The sequence below is a fragment of the Akebia trifoliata genome, chromosome 8 (genome assembly GCF_017979445.1).
Source record: "Akebia trifoliata isolate Shusen 1 chromosome 8, ASM1797944v1, whole genome shotgun sequence".
In the NCBI taxonomy this organism is placed as follows: Eukaryota; Viridiplantae; Streptophyta; class Magnoliopsida; order Ranunculales; family Lardizabalaceae; genus Akebia; species Akebia trifoliata.
The window spans coordinates 3,856,695-3,873,453 of NC_141382.1; the positions used below are offsets into that span (position 1 = coordinate 3,856,695).

The 16,759-nt window shown below is 33.5% G+C and overlaps 1 protein-coding gene across 1 annotated transcript; it reads left to right on the forward strand.

The window, feature by feature from the left end:
• The first annotated feature begins 7,572 nt into the window (after window positions 1-7,572).
• On the forward strand, window positions 7,573-15,551 carry LOC147395554 (ubiquitin-conjugating enzyme E2 variant 1C). Its single transcript, XM_086450581.1, has 4 exons — window positions 7,573-7,767; window positions 14,527-14,666; window positions 14,993-15,118; window positions 15,195-15,551. Exons 1-4 carry the CDS (start codon window positions 7,734-7,736, stop codon window positions 15,333-15,335), a joined length of 441 nt encoding a protein of 146 aa, XP_086306707.1. The 5' UTR covers window positions 7,573-7,733; the 3' UTR covers window positions 15,336-15,551.
• Window positions 15,552-16,759: the final 1,208 nt, after the last annotated feature.

Here is a 16,759-nt window from a genome sequence, read left to right on the forward strand (position 1 = left end):
AAGGTAAATGGCCTAAGGTCAAAGATATTGAAGTTCTAACATATATGTTATTTGTCACATCCATCATCTGTTCTTTCTGTAACAAGGAAGATCCATCTTTATCTTTTGTTTATGCTCCTTGACGTAATTGTTTCTTTTGAGTTCTTTAATTAATTTTATAAATACTTTCCAAAATTTATTAAGAATGATAATTAATGAAACTAATTAGAAAAAATATTTTAGAGTATCGCAAACAAGAATAAAACTGTGTTATCATTAAAGAAAATGAAAGAATAAAATATAAAGAGTGAGACAAAATAAAATTGTTAGTAATTATGATTTTATAATTTTTTTATTGTAAAAAGTTTCTAGAATAATTCAAAAATTATATGTCAGGTTAAAAAAATTGTGAACTTTACGTAATCGATCTTTGAGAAGTTCGGTCATTATGGTTGTCATCTAGGAAAATGAAAGAAAGGAAGAAAGAGTTGTGATAAATGCACACGGTCTAGGTACGTGGCCGACGTGACAAGGGCACAGAACCATAGATCATTTTCATTGGGATGGATACACAAGACCCCATGCATTCATCATTATTCAAGAAAAAAAACAAAAATGGAAAAATAAAAAAATTAATTAAGATTTTATAATTATTTTAGTGTAAAGTGTTTTTGGAATAATTCACAAATAATGTTAGGTTAAAAAAAATTCCTAACTTCACCAAATCATCAAAAAGTTGTGCCATATGTTATACAATTTAAGACAAATTAAGGAGATGTGGCAACTATACAACATGATTTGCAAACTTTCTATCAACGTTTCCATTCATATTATACGCAATAATCCAAGGAGTAGTTAAATCTGTGTTAAAACATCTATCTATCAATATAAATAAATAAATATATATATATATATATATATATATATATATATATATATATGTATATATTTATTTATATTGATAGATAGATGTTTTAACACAGATTTAACTACTCCTTGGATTATTGCGTATATATATATTGCAAATTCATACTGATACAAACTGTCTAATCTCCGGGTCACTCCACAAATTATATCACCATGTTGACACGATCAACATCACCTATGCAGGTCTCTGGAAAGTCCATGATCAAAATTCTAGAATATTTGGAGCTGGCAGATCGATGATGCAAAGACACTAATTTAAATGCTAAATCTGCACTAAGATCTGGTGAGCAGTGCACATGAAGTAAGTTTTGAACCCAAGTCATAGTATCAACTCTCACAAATTTTAACCAATTTAGAAATGGGCCAGAATCCCTTGTCTCCTAAGAATGATTCAAGAAGAAAAAACACATTATCCCAATACTTTAAATGCAAAATCCAATAATTGAGACTTATCTTCAGGATAAGTTTCTCCGAGATATGTGTTATCAAGATACTCATAAATCTCAACTATTGTATTTTATATTTAAAGAGTTGGGATCATGTGTTTATTTTCATGAGTCATTCTTAAGAGTCAGCAAATCCCTACTCTTTAGAAATTTGGTACCTTCTTCTTCTTCCTTATTTTTTAGCAGTAAGCTAGGTCAAAGTGCCCCTCCCCTTTTAATTAATGGACTAACAGAATAAATACATATTAAGTCATCTGTATATAGAATCCTCTTACGATGCGTGATGGCTCAATAAAATGTGGTCCGATATCATTAGCCTCATCCCAAAGATTTGGGGTTTGCTATATAAATCATGTTTGTCCATTCAATTTTATTCAAAGCAACCATTCTGTGTATTGAAAATAAGCTCTTATCTACTTTTACTATTCAATCAACATTTTTTTTGGGTCTCCATTTTGCTATTTTAGAACATTCAACTTGTATATTCCTTCTAAGTGGAGTTATAATCATCTTTCAATTCATTGAATGTGCCTAAACCCTCTCAATGATTTTTTCCTTAGTTTATTGCCTATTAAAGTTACTCTTACATTTTCTCGAAAACATTCATTTCTAATTTTATTTACATAAAAGTTGGCATTAAAAGGCTTAAAAGATCGATTAATTACCATTCAGAACATCTTTGCATATCAAAGTTATGCTTACCAAGCTAACATGTATGCATGCTATTCCATAAGATGTTTTCAATTGAGTGTAGCATCCACTAATCTGTTTCTCACTTTCACCATAAAAACGCTACCCTAGCTCAGATTTGGATTTAGATAGTAAATATTTATAGGAGTTATGTTTGTCACAATTTGTGTAGTCTTTTTTGTATATATATATATATATATAGGGGAAGGGGATGGTTCAGCAGCTCTAAAGTTTGCCAAGTTAGGTGTCAAACATTTTTCAAAATATGGGTTAGAAGCTTTGGAATGAGCTGATTTTTTGTGAGGATGATCTCTATGATGAGGATATCATCCTCACCAAAAATCAGCCTATTCCAAAACTTCTAACCCCATCAAAAGTGATTTATAAAAATTGGACGGTCCACAATTTTTCAACTTGTAAACTAGGGTTAGAAATTTCAAAATGAGCTGATTTTTTGTGAGGATGATCTCTATGATCTCTTCACCGTAGAGATCATCCTCACAAAAAATCAGCCTATTCCAAAACTTCTAACCCCATCAAAAGTGATTTACATAAAATGTTTGGCACCAAACTTGGCAAACTTTAGGGCTGCCAAACCGCTCCCATATATATATATATATATATCTATATATATATAGATATGGGAAATGTTCAGCAACAAACATTTTGGCAAAACATTTTTCAAAACATGGGTTAGAGGTTTTGGAATGGGCTGATTTTTGGTGAGGATGATCTCTACGGTGAGGAGATCATCATCACCAAAAATCAGCCCATTCCAAAACTTCTAACCCCATCAAAAATGGTTTACAAAAAATGGACGGTCCACGATTTTTCAACTTGTAAACTGGGGTTAGAAGTTTTGGAATGGGCTGATTTTTGGTGAGGATGATCTCCTCACCATAGAGATCATTCTCACCAAAACTCAGTCCATTCCAAAACCTCTAACCCATGTTTTGAAAAACGTTTTGCCAAATTGTTTGTTGCTGAACGGGACCCTATATATATATATATATATGGGTAGCATTCTTTTAACAAAATCCTACACAACATTCTAGACAAAACATTTTGTCTTACATGGGCTAAGTGTTTCCGAATGGGCTGATTTTTTGTGAGGATGATCTCTATGGTAAGAAAATCATCCTCACAAAAAATCAGCCAATTCTAAATTTTCTAGCCCTAGTTTATACATTGAGGAATTGTGAATCATCAAAATTTTACTGTTGGTTTGTAATCACTTTTCACGGGATTAGAAATTTCAAAATTTGCTGATTTTTTGTAAGAATGATCTACTGACTATAGAGATCATCCTTACAAAAAATCAGCCAAATCCAAATTTTTAGTCATATACGACAAAATTTTGTCTAGAATGTTGTCTAGGATTTTGTCAAAATAACTCTATATATATATACCAAGTTACATAAGAAAAAAATTAGGAGATTTACAAATGGTTAGAGATAAGTACGAGGAGATTCGTAATTTAGGAGATAACACATTGTAGATAATATCGAGACCCCAGTCTACAAGCAAGGAGAAAACTTATGGGTCGATTTGTTATCTGTAACCATTGAGAGAGATGTGTTTTAAATCATGGATTTTATGTCCTCCTTGAAGTTGATGGATCACACACACAAGTGAACCATCATCTTGTCACGTAGCACTTTGTACCTGGCAGGTGAGAGTCCTTTAGTACAAACATTCACATATTGATCAAAACTTACAATAAATATGAGGCGAAGCTCCATGTGTCACTCTTTCTTGGAGGAAATAATAATAAATCTATCTCGATGTGTTTGGTCTGAGCATGTAGGATTGGATGCTATATAAGGACACGTAGTGAATGAGAGAAGATTACTATTAAGGGAACATAAAGTTCTTGAAAAAAAATAGACAACCATCGGATATATGTTGCAATTATTACTAATGCTCTATATTGAACTTTAATACTTGAGCAAAAAACAATGGGTTGTTTTTGGTATGTCACATGATTAATTTAGGTCCAAAGAAATACAAAAGCACAATTATGGATCGAAGATTGTCAAGACAACTAACCAATGCTTCTCACAACCCTATTAGATGAACAAGTATGTGATCATATGAAGGCCATAATGCGCAGTGCCCTTAACATAATAGTAAAATATGTGTAACTGCTACGATACGACAAGTACATGGGCAAAACATAAGCTGGTAAACTTGATTTATCACATAAATTCAATAAGCCAAGTCTTGTCATATGTGATATATTGAAAAGCATCCACTAAGCTTCGATGTGCTGTATTATCGAAAAGAGTAGATCAAGTACATACATATATAAGTTATATATGCCAAACGTATTAGCACGGTGGAGTAGATCAAGTACATGGTCTAACGAAGCTCAAGTGAGCCAGCCCAACCTGTCTCATAAATGAAAAATTCTCAATAGATTCAATGAGCAAGATTATTTTAATCATCCTTAGATTCTATTAAATAAATTAAAGTACATTAGCAGTTTTACAGAAAGGGAAAATATGACTCGTTACAAGGAGTCGCAGAAGTTAGAAAAGTTAGGTAATATGGTTGATGAGGTTATGCTTAAGTGTGTGGATGATGTCGAGATAACAAGTAGCTATAGAGAACATGGCTGATGAGGCAATCACTTAGGTGGCAACAATATCATCGCTAACTCATCCCTTTAAGTGGAGTGGAAACTCGTTGACAGTGGGCTTGGTCTTTCAATGTTAAAATATTGTGAAATTGAATCCTTTGGTGAATATGTCCTTAATTTGATCAATCATAGATAGATATTGAATGGAAATATCACCACAAACAAATTTTCCCCCATTGAAGTATAATCTAGCATTTCAATGTGTCTCGTTCTAGCATGATAGACCGAGCATTCTCTACCATCAAGCAATATGGCATTATCATATGTGGCTTTTAGCAAAACCCTTGATGACTAGGAGTCGAGAAGGAAAAATAAACAAACAAAATGTTGGCTAATTTACTTCTTCTCAATGGAGCTTAAAAGACATGGCAAAATTTGATAAATTTGGGGTTCAACTCAAAATCAATTGTCAATAAGTGGAGAGGGCCAAGAACTTATAAGGAGAGGGATTAAGCTAAACTCAACATGCCCATGCACATGTGGGCCAAAACACGTGGAGATATGAACTGAGTGATATGAATAAGAGAAAAGTCTGTTCTGATACTAAGATAAATTTGGGGGTCCAAATCAAAACCAATTGACAATGAGTGTCCGATGTAAGATTAAACTAAACTCAACAAAAATATTGAACAACCCCATGTGTAGGTGCATGAAAACATCTTACTAAAGAAGGAATAAATCAAATGAGACTATTTTTAATAAAATGTTGCATTTTCAATAAGAAAACTTTTACATCAAGTCAAGAACACATTAGAAATAAGTTTGATTAATTTAGTTGGCATGCTGTTCTCATTAAGTTGTCAGTAAATTCATATTTTGGAAATCCATATTTAGGTTTACATTTCCCCCACTTGGTCAGATATGAATATATTTGAGTTTAGGAAAATGACTTTGATGTCCTCTTGCATGTTGTGGTTTATATTTACAATGTTTAGCAATATATAATCTAATTAACTTATCATTCAATCTGCTTCATGTGCATACAATCGAGTGCATATCGTCTTATTTTATTACAATTTAATCATATAATCTTGAGATCATCTTGACAATAAGGATCGAGGCCTTTAAAACATGGTTTCCAATCACATTCAACCTAAATTAAGGGTGTCAACGGGTACTCGATGTACCCGGAACCGATTAATTGATTTTGGGTCCACTATGAGAGACCCGAGTAATTGTTGGGTCAATTATGGGTAGTCATTTTAAGGACCCATTAAGGGTCAGGTCTCCATTGGGTAAATGAGTAAATAAGGTATTTTTTTAATTATTTAAGAGGATGTTTATATTTATTATTTTGTAGTATAATTAATTAACAGTAATTTTCTAATTATAAAGAGATATTTCAATATTCAATATCTTTTCAAAATTCAAAAGTACAAGCAAATATAAGAGTCCGACTAGCCTAAGTTAGTAATCACCCCTACTAAGAGTCCTTGGACTCATCTTGTGATATTAAAAAAATGATTTGATGATTCAAGGTTGTAGAGAACAAAATTCTATGAACTTTGAAAACAAAAACATTTAAAAATTATTTTTCACAGCTGAATTTTTAAAAAGTTAGGGAGGAATTTCGGTACATGTCCATTCTCAAAACCTATGATCAGCCCCCAAAAAATTATTTTTTGAATTTGGGTCGTGGTGTTGGAATGCTAATGTGATCATCCATTTGAGCAAAATGCCTTTGTAATTTAGTCAAATTAGCTTTTTTAATCTTAACAGGTACCCAATGGGTATGAGATAGTTGTTGGGTCGGTTCTGATTCTAAAAGTCTTATACCCGAAATCAAAACAGATGTATAAATTCAAGTCCGATTCTAGGTATGGAACCGACCCAAACCTGACCCATTGACACCCCTACCTAAACAACATTTACTGGTTAAACAACTCTTTAGACATATTACAACTATCTCATGTAAAAGAAATAATAATTAAATTTAAGCTTAAAATATATTGTAATCACAATGGATATATTACTTTTTAAGTTGTGGCAAGTCGATATTAAAATGTTTTTAATGTGATTTTCTTCATTTTCATTCTCACGGGTGACAAATTTATTAATCCATTACAAAAGATACAGTGCTTATAAAAAAAATGATAAAAAGCTTGAGACTATTTAATTTATTGAACTAAATTTCTATATGCATTATTTATATATTTATGTGGATATATACTTTATGTAACTTTTAGAAAAGATATGTTTGGGAAACCATGGTCGTCATTTTCTTTACATAATTCCAATTCCAAAGTAAAGCAATTGAAACCAATTGATAGATAACTATAAGAATTACTCTGTATCTCCACCTTTTTTATTTTTTCAATCTTAAGTTATGTTTGATAACACTTCTGAAGTTTGACCAACGCCCCTCATCATTGGTTCAAAATTTTTGAATTTGAATTATAAAATTTAAATCTAAAATAAAATAAACGTAAATAAAATTTCTGAAGTCGAAATTTTAAAGGTGGACCATCCTCATTCAGATTTTAGAAGTGTTATCAAAGATAGTAAATAGAGATTTATTCCAAAATCAATCTAAATAACCTTTTGAATTAAATAAAAAAATATATATAATATTCTATTAAATCTTTTAATTATATATATATATATATATATATATATATATATATATATATATATATATATATATATATATATATATATATTTAAATATTTTTCAACATCTTCCTCGCTAACATAAGTATTTATTTCTTCTGAATATTAGGCTCAACAACACAAATTTTATTTTCCTAAAAATTTCATATAACTTTAGAGAATCCTATAATTTTTCACACATCACATGCATTATTTACACACTATTTTTGCAATTTAAAAAAAAAATTCAATTATTAAAATAAAAAAAAATAAGATATATAAATTAGTTGCAACTTTATTCTTCCCAATCCTATCACTCTCCTGGTCCACCCTCTTTCATCCTTATTCCTTTTTGTTTTTGGTTTCCCCATCTCTCTCTCGCGATTCTCCTCTTCTCTTCTCCAGATTATTTAAGCTCGATCTGATCTCAACACCCCAATAGACGAAAACCCTTATCAATAATGACGATTGGCTCTGGAGGATCGAGTGTTGTGGGTAAGACTTCAACAACTACGTTCTGTTTCAATGTGTTTTTTTTAATCTTTGTTTCTTTATATGTCGATCACTCCAATTTTGTATTTTTATTGAAATCTGCTCTATGGGTTCTTCGAAATTCACGATTTTTTGCTCATCTCTTAAAGAAATCTTTATGAGCCGGCGTCATTTCATGATGGATTTCATGGGTTGCTTTGTTTCTGCATGTTTCCTACTATATTTTACCAATCTGATGCAGGAATCAAAATGGGTTTTTGACTAAGAATCCATAAGTTAATCAGATGGGTTGCACTTAATTAGTTGTTTTTGCTCAATTTTGCTTTTGGGGTTTGGTTTCTGTTGAGAAGTAATTTTGAAGGAAATTGATTCAATGTCTGGGTATAAATTTTGATGGTTTTACTTTATATTTGAATTTATATGTTTAGTTTGGTAGATTCATATGGTTCTCTCTGGATATTCATTAAAAAGATTGTTATCTGTTACTTAGAAAAGTCTTTTTTTTTTATTACTGGTTTTTAATGACATTGCACATGTTGTATTGTTGAGAAATAGATTAAAAAGTTTGAATTTGATAAGTGATGTGTAATTGGGAATAAACAGATTCCATAAATATCTTCTTCCATATTTGATTCTACTTTGGATGCTTGATATACATGTCACTATTCTTTGGATGTTGACTTTAGTGGAAATAAAGTAGAATTCTAAGCATCCATTCTTCCCTTTTAGTACTTAGACATGGTTTTTGTGGCTTTGATTTTATTTAGATCCAATTATATTTATGGCTGATAATTGTCCGATAAATCATGTCTTTCTATCTATGTAGTCATGCTGGCAGCACTTATTATAGTCTAGTTGCAAAAAAAAGAATGTTAATTGATGGCTATTTTACCTGGTCTGATAGGCAAACAACATGGGTACCACTTTTTACACATAAAGTGAAGTGTGAGGACCCTTGTATAGTTTCTAATTTGAAGTTTATATATACCATATTGCATAATTAAGTCACTTCCATTGAGTTAATCTTATTGTGCATGTGTAAATATGTAAAATTACATTTGACTATTTCTTAACCGCTTGTTTAGTTACTCGTATGTTCATTTATTGTGGCCTATATAACACGGGCATGGATTGTTCGACACAGGTACATGGTGTCAGGCAAGATGCCTCTGAGAAGCTAAAACATGGACATGCCCTTATACATGCATTATAAATATAATATTTTAGCTACATTCAATACTCAATTTTTATTTTGAAATAAAAATAAAAGAAGTGAATGAAAGAAAATGAAAACACTATAACTAAAATTTGATTTTTAATATCAAATGATAGTTGTGTTTAACAATTTAATTTGTTAGTGTATGGAGGATGGATTTCTCAACCTATTTCTAAAGTAATATTTTTAGTAAATCTTAAAAATAAAGAGTAGCACTACCTTATTTGTTAAGAAGTGAGTTGGGATGTATTTGGTTGTGTCCATGTGTGTACTTACCATAGGCACCAAGTTGGGTTTCAGAAATAAGTCGTCCAGGGGAAAATTTCGTAAAATGGGGAAAAATCGAGTTGGGGTTAGGACTGTATGATTGTTCCTTTTAGGTGGTGTTTTTGTATTATATCATCAAATCCTAAATTAAATTACAATAATAAATCACCAAACATTGCATTTATGTGGTCCATACATCCTCCAAAGGTAAGCACAAGTCCACAACACATTCAAGGTTTTATTATTCAAAATATAAAAAGATTATAATCATAAATTCAATTTTGGAATTATCCACTGATTGGAATCATCAAATTCAATGTCACCTTTGTTTGTATCATGATTATCTGATGCTACATCGGTAAAATGGGTACCATCATCTTTATCAAGGTCATCTCCTTTTGCTAGTACATTCAAATCATCTATCATTTTTCCGATATCTTGAAATTCATTATTTAATCGTGAAGTGCATAAAAATTGGGACTTATTAAAAATTGGTAACAATGTTACCTACCGAAAAAAAGGTTGTGTCCATGTGGATATGTGCCCAACATGACAAAAATTCAATAAGTGTTATTCGTTATTACGTTGGTTGTGGCATTTAAGTTATGGAGGAAATACTTAATGTTGCAAGTGACCTACATATATTAATGTTTCCCTGAGTTCCACAACCCTTATTTGCATTTATATATGATGCACTTGTCATATTTCAGAACCCCTTTCATATTCAAATAATTTTGCAAGTTTTTGTGAGGAAGTACAATGATTCTTGGTGCTAGTGTGGAAGAGTCAAGAATCAAGATTCGCTTCCCTATTACAGCTCCCTATTACAGCTAATATTTTTGACATTGCACTGCAATTTGTTAGGAGTCATGGTACACCAAGAGCTGCAATGGCCTTCGTTGCCATTCTCGGTGAAGTGAACCTAGAGAGGAGAACCTTTCGTGAGAGCACCTCACAAGTTGTATCTTCCTTATGGCCTCCAAACCTATGATATCTTTGTCTCCACAATACTACCAGTTCAAATTGCTACCTACATGTCTCCCTCTTGGCCACAATATGGCATCTATGGGGAGCTTACGGGTGCGCATGTGGCATGTAGGGTGACCAAGTGATGCGTGCACTTTCATTTCTTGATCTTCCCTTATCTTCTCCAAACGACTAAGAAATGCCTAATGAGATATGCTAATAGGCCCAGTGTTGTCTTTTGACTTGTTTATTGCTCACATCAAAATGTAGTGTAATACCCGATAATTTTTCATATGGACCTTAGTGAAGGTCCATAAGCTTAAGGTCAAACCTAAGTCTTAAGTATTAAAATTAAGTGTATTTTGGGAATCTTTATTTTAATTAATTGGTAGGAGCATGAAGTAGTTTATAAGTTGAAGTACTAGAGCAAAAAAAATTTAAAAATAATTGGGGGTTAGAAATAGAATAAAAACTTGAAGGGGGTTGTACCTGCGTGGGAAAATTATTGGGAGATAAATTAAAGTGATCAAAGGATCTCCTAATTTAACAAACATGAAGGATAGTGCCATGTGTGGATTAAACTTGGGGAAAGAGATTTGGAAAATCATAATATCTCCCAAACTAACCAAATCATGGAGGGTTGTGCATGTGTGATAAGTTTGGGAGAAAAATTAGGGAGATCAAAGGATCTCCCAAATTATACATAATCATGGAAGGGTGAGAGAAGGATTTATCAGGTATTACAACCTTCCCCCACAATAGAATTTCATCCTCGAAATTTGGGATATACTTTATGTAATGAATAATTCTAGGCATGTCCTTTTGAACCCAAACTCCAGCTCCCATGTGGCCTCTTCAGCATTGTGATGCTGCCACATTACTTTGACCTAGGGAATTGCCTTAGTGCGCAAAACCTGCCATTTGGTGTATAATGTCTAAATGGATCTAACTTCGTGGGTCACATCTTCTTGAATCTCCACTTCCTGTCATTCAATGACAAGTGTTTGATCTCAAACATATTTCTGGAGCATTGACACATGGAACACATCATGAACTACCCACAACTGCGGCGGCAATGCCAAGCGATACGCAACTTCCTCAATCCCAATCCCCTTGATGATTTCAAGATTGTGCAACAAATCTTGGAGTCAAATTCATTTTCTTACCAGAACGAAGCACACCTCTACGTGGAATTACTCTTAAGAGCTCATGATTGCCGACTTGATATTCTAAGGGTTTCCACCAAGTGTTAGCATAACCCTTTTGACAACTTTGAGCAGCAACTGGGTGCTTTCTAATCATTTTAACCTTCTCATTTGTTTCTTGGATCATCTCTGTTCCAAGAAGACTATGCTTCCCAACCTCTGCCCAACATATAAGGGACCTACTGGGCTTCCCATATAATGCCTCATGTGGTGTCATTCCAGTACTTGATTGAAAATTATTATTATATGCGAATTTAGTCAATGGAAAGTGTTAACTCCCACTGCCCTTGAAATCTAGAGCACATGCTTTCAACATTTCTTGTAGACATTCTTTAGTGTATGTTATTTTCAAATGATTTATTATTCTAAGGGTTTCCACCAAGTGTTAGCATAACTCTTTTGACAACTTTGAGCAGCAACTAGGTGCTTTCTAATCAGTTTAACCTTCCCATTTGTTTCTTGGATCATCTTTGGTCCAAGAAGACTACGCTTCCCAACCTCTGCCCAACAGATAAGGGACCTAATGGGCCTCCCATATAATGCTTCATGTGGTGTCCTTCCAATACTTGATTGAAAATTATTATAATGCACGAATTTAGTCAATGGAAAGTGTTAACTCCCACTGCCCTTGAAATTTAAAGCACATGATGCTCTCATATTGACCATCCATCTGCGGATGTAATGCAATACTGAACTTTAACAGGGTCCCTGAGGCATTCTACAACCTCTGCCAAAACTGAGATGTAAATCAGGAATCCCTATCTAATAGTATGACACAATTGACAATTTCACTCCATGAAATTTAATGATTTTTTGACTATAATGTTTACTCAATGTACTCAAGGAAATGTGCCAATTTGGTCAATCTATCGACTATCACCCAAATGACATTATGACCTTGTCAAGTCCTTGGTAATCCTGACATGAAGTCCATAGATGCATGATCCTACTTTCATTCAACTACCAACCAGGACTGAAGCTTTCCTGCAGGTCTTTGGTGTTCTGTCTTTACTACTGACATGTGAGCCCCTTCAACACATACTCTGCAACATCTCTTTTCATTCCCTTCCACCAAAATTGGCACTTCAGATCACGATATATTTTGGTGCTTCCAGGATGGATGGCCTTTCTAGATCGATGAGCCTCACTGAGAAAGTCTTCTTTGAAGTGAATATTATTTAGTATAAACAGCTTCCCTAGTTACCTCAGACCACCATCTGCACTCAATGACCATTCATATTGATTCTTCCCATCTTCTATCTCAGGTAGCTCAAATTCTTTTCAATTCCTGACCATCCCTCTGAGCTTCGATTAACCTCTGGGCAGGGTTGATTGGGCTACCAAGCTATAAACATAAGCTCGAGATTTTTGTCTTCCAACACGAAGATCAATGTCATCAGTCACATCTAGCATCTTCCACCTTCGCAAGGTTTATCCAACTATCAATCCCTGAGATTTCCTACTTTAGACATCTGCTACAACGTTTGCCTTTCCTGGGTGATAGTGGAGAGGAAAGTCATAATCTTTTAGAAACTCCATCCACCGTCTCTATCTCTAGTTCAGCTCTTTTTGGATAAATATATACTTCAAACTTTTGTGATTTGATTAAACCTCAAACTCCTCTTCGTACAAATGCAACTTGCTTCTTGTAGTATTCCATTCCCTTTCAATGATATTGATGGTCCAAATGTCATTATTCAAGGGGACATTCTTTAGTGTATGTTATTTTCAAATGATTTATTATTGATTTTTGAGGCTAGAGGATAAACGTATAACTAGAAGTTCAGAGAGAGACCTTAGAAACTAGAGCTTTAAAATAAGTAGGATAGGACCGATACAAAGTATTTGTATCATTACTTTATAGGAATACTCAAATGAATGAGTCACCTGTTGAGATGGATTGGTAGTAATTGCATCGAAGCGGTCATCTTCATTGTATTGGTTTGATTATCCATAGAAGGGGAGATGCATTTTCAGAATTTTATGCAATCGACGTTTGTCAATCAACTAAATGGGAGACAACAATAAGACCCATCATGCTTTGTGGAGTACAATTTTGGGCAATCAAGAGCATATTCGTAGGTTGGGCAGACCATATATGAGGATGTTGAGATGCATGAGTGGTAAGATTGGAAGGAAAGAAAAAAAAAATAATAATAATAATAATAATAAGCACATCTAATGGCCTAGATAGAAGATAAATTAAGGGAATATTCAAACTTACTTGCGTCTCCACCAATGACTAACTCTAATAATTATTTTGTTTTAATTTGTCTAAGGATTTTCTATGGCCATTCAATATTTCTTTCTCCCTCCCTCACTGACAATCAAATTATCTCTTTTGGACTTCAATTGTATGTTTCATGAAAGTATTTCATCAAAATCCTTGCTCTGTTAGCCTCTCCATTTTTCATACTATGGCATATAAGGGATGATTCCATAGTAGTTGGTGGTCATTATATAAATCGCCTTTTCGACATTTAAAGGAGAAAAATAATATGGTATTTTATTAGACTTGCCCCTAACATTTTGTATTTACCATCCTCCCCTCCCAAAAAAAGAATAGTCAAGGATTTCTCTAATATCTTTGATGAAATAAGAAGATTCTTAGCTCGATGACCTGTGCTCCTCAAAGCTTCAGCAACATTTGAAGAGCTTAGTACCCAACCCAAGAGAACAAAAAAAAAAATCAGACTTCACTTGGATACTCAAATCAATGATGCTATGGAAAACTGCAAGTTGGAGTCCACAGAATAATTGAATCTCATCATCATCAAAGCCCTATCCCAAGGATTTGGGGCTGGCTAAATTGATTTTACCTGGGCCCACATACACATGATACAATGTATTTTTGTTGGCTGCAACATGGTTGTATTTCTAATTTTTGCTGTGGAATATATATAATCTTGGAATTATATGATAGGCGATGCATTAGTAATTGCCTAAGCATCTCCTTAGATAGACAACTTAATAATCTAGAAAATAGAAAGCTGGGCCATACAATCCAGTACTTTTCTAAAGATTGAAAGTCCTTGGTGTGTATATGTGACGCTTTCTCTGAGAACTTACTAATTTATCGGGTGTTTTTATGCCTGTGTTACTATGCAGTCCCTCGAAACTTTAGATTGCTAGAGGAACTTGAACGTGGAGAGAAGGGAATTGGGGATGGAACTGTTAGCTATGGAATGGATGATGGAGATGACATTTACATGCGTTCTTGGACTGGTACCATAATTGGTCCTCACAATGTAAGCCCTTTTTGGTTAGCATCTTGTTATATTTACATTAAACTGCTCCACACGTAATATGGTAGTAGGCTAGGAGCACAACAAGAGGGTCTTTGAGGGCACGGAGGAAGAACCAAGTCATCACTCTTAAGCATTAAGACTACATTGTTTTAGTGATCTACATTGTTGGGGGAGTTTAACGGGTTATTCTTTAAGGATTCTGTTTATAGATGTGCTCTTATTGTGTCGGATGATTGTTAGTATGTCATAAAGTGAAAATATCATTGGGATATATTGCAGTTGTTTTCTAACACAGATGGCTTATGAGCTCATTATTTTGGTTTCAGTCTGTGCATGAAGGTCGCATTTACCAGTTGAAGCTGTTTTGTGATAAAGATTATCCAGAGAAGCCTCCAAGTGTTCGATTCCATTCAAGGATCAATATGACTAGTGTGAACCATGAGACTGGAGTGGTAATACTTTAGTCCATTATTTTTCTAACTGATGATGGCGTGGGGTATATTTTTAATTTGGCAAATATTCATGCAGGTCGAATCAAAGAAATTTGGGATGCTTGCGAATTGGCAACGTGAGTACACAATGGAAGACATTCTGACACAGCTGAAGAAGGAGATGGCGGCCCCACATAACCGGAAGCTGGTACAGCCTCCTGAAGGTACCTACTTCTAGTAGAAGAAGAGTAAATGAATAGTGGAACTTAAATAACATATATTATGTTGTTTGTAATGTCGTGTTGGTCCTATTTAAGATAATAGGGATCGAGTGACACCTTATAGGTTTCATTATTCCCTTACGTATGCGCACTTAACATTTCTGCTTTGGGTAAAGCTTTGTTTTAGGGAATGGGATTGCTAGTGTGAAATATGAAAAATGCTCTTAAAACTAGATTTCCTCGACGTTGATTTCTACTGTGGTGGTATTCTCAGAATCTTGGGTTTGTCCCAAAACACATGCACTTGACAAAGACACAAGAATGTAAATATGGTGATAAATTTCCCTTTGTAGTATACATACGGCACATCGACTCGTTGATCTGATGTCAGTTGGTGGGCCTTGTATCCTGCAATATTCTTGACTGACTAAAGTAGTGCAGAAACTTTGATGTCTTGAAGAAGATTTATAATTTTTGAAGGGTTCATTAAATAGATTTTAGTCCACTCAATTTTAGGCTGTTTGTGGTCGATAAACTTACTATTAAGATCAAGTACAATGTGCATCATATGTATTTCTTATTATTTTGTTGAGAATCTCAAATCTGTTATTTCCAATGAGGTGTGATTGGTCATTGAGTAGGAAAAAAATTCACACCCTCATGAACAAACATGTTGGGTAGGATTGTGTAAAAAAAAATATATTGGGGAAGCAACGACAAACCAAGTGACCAACCAAAGAGATTTCGATTAAGAAATATATGGATCAATAGAATGGTGTAAATTTGTCACATGTCACAATATGCGTGTAAAGAATCTGAGACATGATATTATAAGGAACAATGGGATTTTAACAGTAAAACAAGCACATAATCAGTTACCATGTTTATTTCATACTTATCAAGCAAACTTGAGTTGGCATGCATAAAAGCATGTGGAGATATAATTCGAGTTTAAAATTTTTTTGTAAGTAAGCACAAGAATAGAGGTATGAAATAAGTGGTCTAATCATTCCAATTTGGGTCATAGCATCCTCTTAAGAGGTGATTAAAGGTTCCCAATGGATAAGTGAGGCAAAGGGGTAGGGGTGTCAATGGGTGCCCATTTAACCGAAATCAAACTGAAATTGAAATCTAAAATCGTGGTTCCAGTTCCCTTCTTATAGGAACCTGTGAGAGTCGAGTCAAAAATTGAACCGAACCTATAGGAATCGGAATCGTTAGGTTCTATCCAATGGATCCCGCGGGTACTTGGAACCGTTTATTTTATCATTTCTTTTTATATTATAGATGATTGAAATTTTATTTCAAAATTAATACGTGTTATATAAAATTTTTAATTTTTCATATAAATTATTGATTGGAGTTTAAAATGAACTCTCTTCTAAGAATTTATTGTTTTTAACTAAGATAAATTTTTATTTAAAAAAAAAAAATTATTAAT

What these genes read in the sequence shown, in the direction of transcription:
- LOC147395554 (XM_086450581.1), top strand. Translation starts at nt 7,734, where the DNA reads ATGACGATTGGCTCTGGAGGATCGAGTGTTGTGG. An exon ending in CCATAATTGGTCCTCACAAT is followed by an intron (nt 14,667 to 14,992) that starts GTAAGCCCTTTT and finishes TTTTGGTTTCAG; the next exon opens with TCTGTGCATGAAGGTCGCAT. An exon ending in TGAACCATGAGACTGGAGTG is followed by an intron (nt 15,119 to 15,194) that starts GTAATACTTTAG and finishes ATATTCATGCAG; the next exon opens with GTCGAATCAAAGAAATTTGG.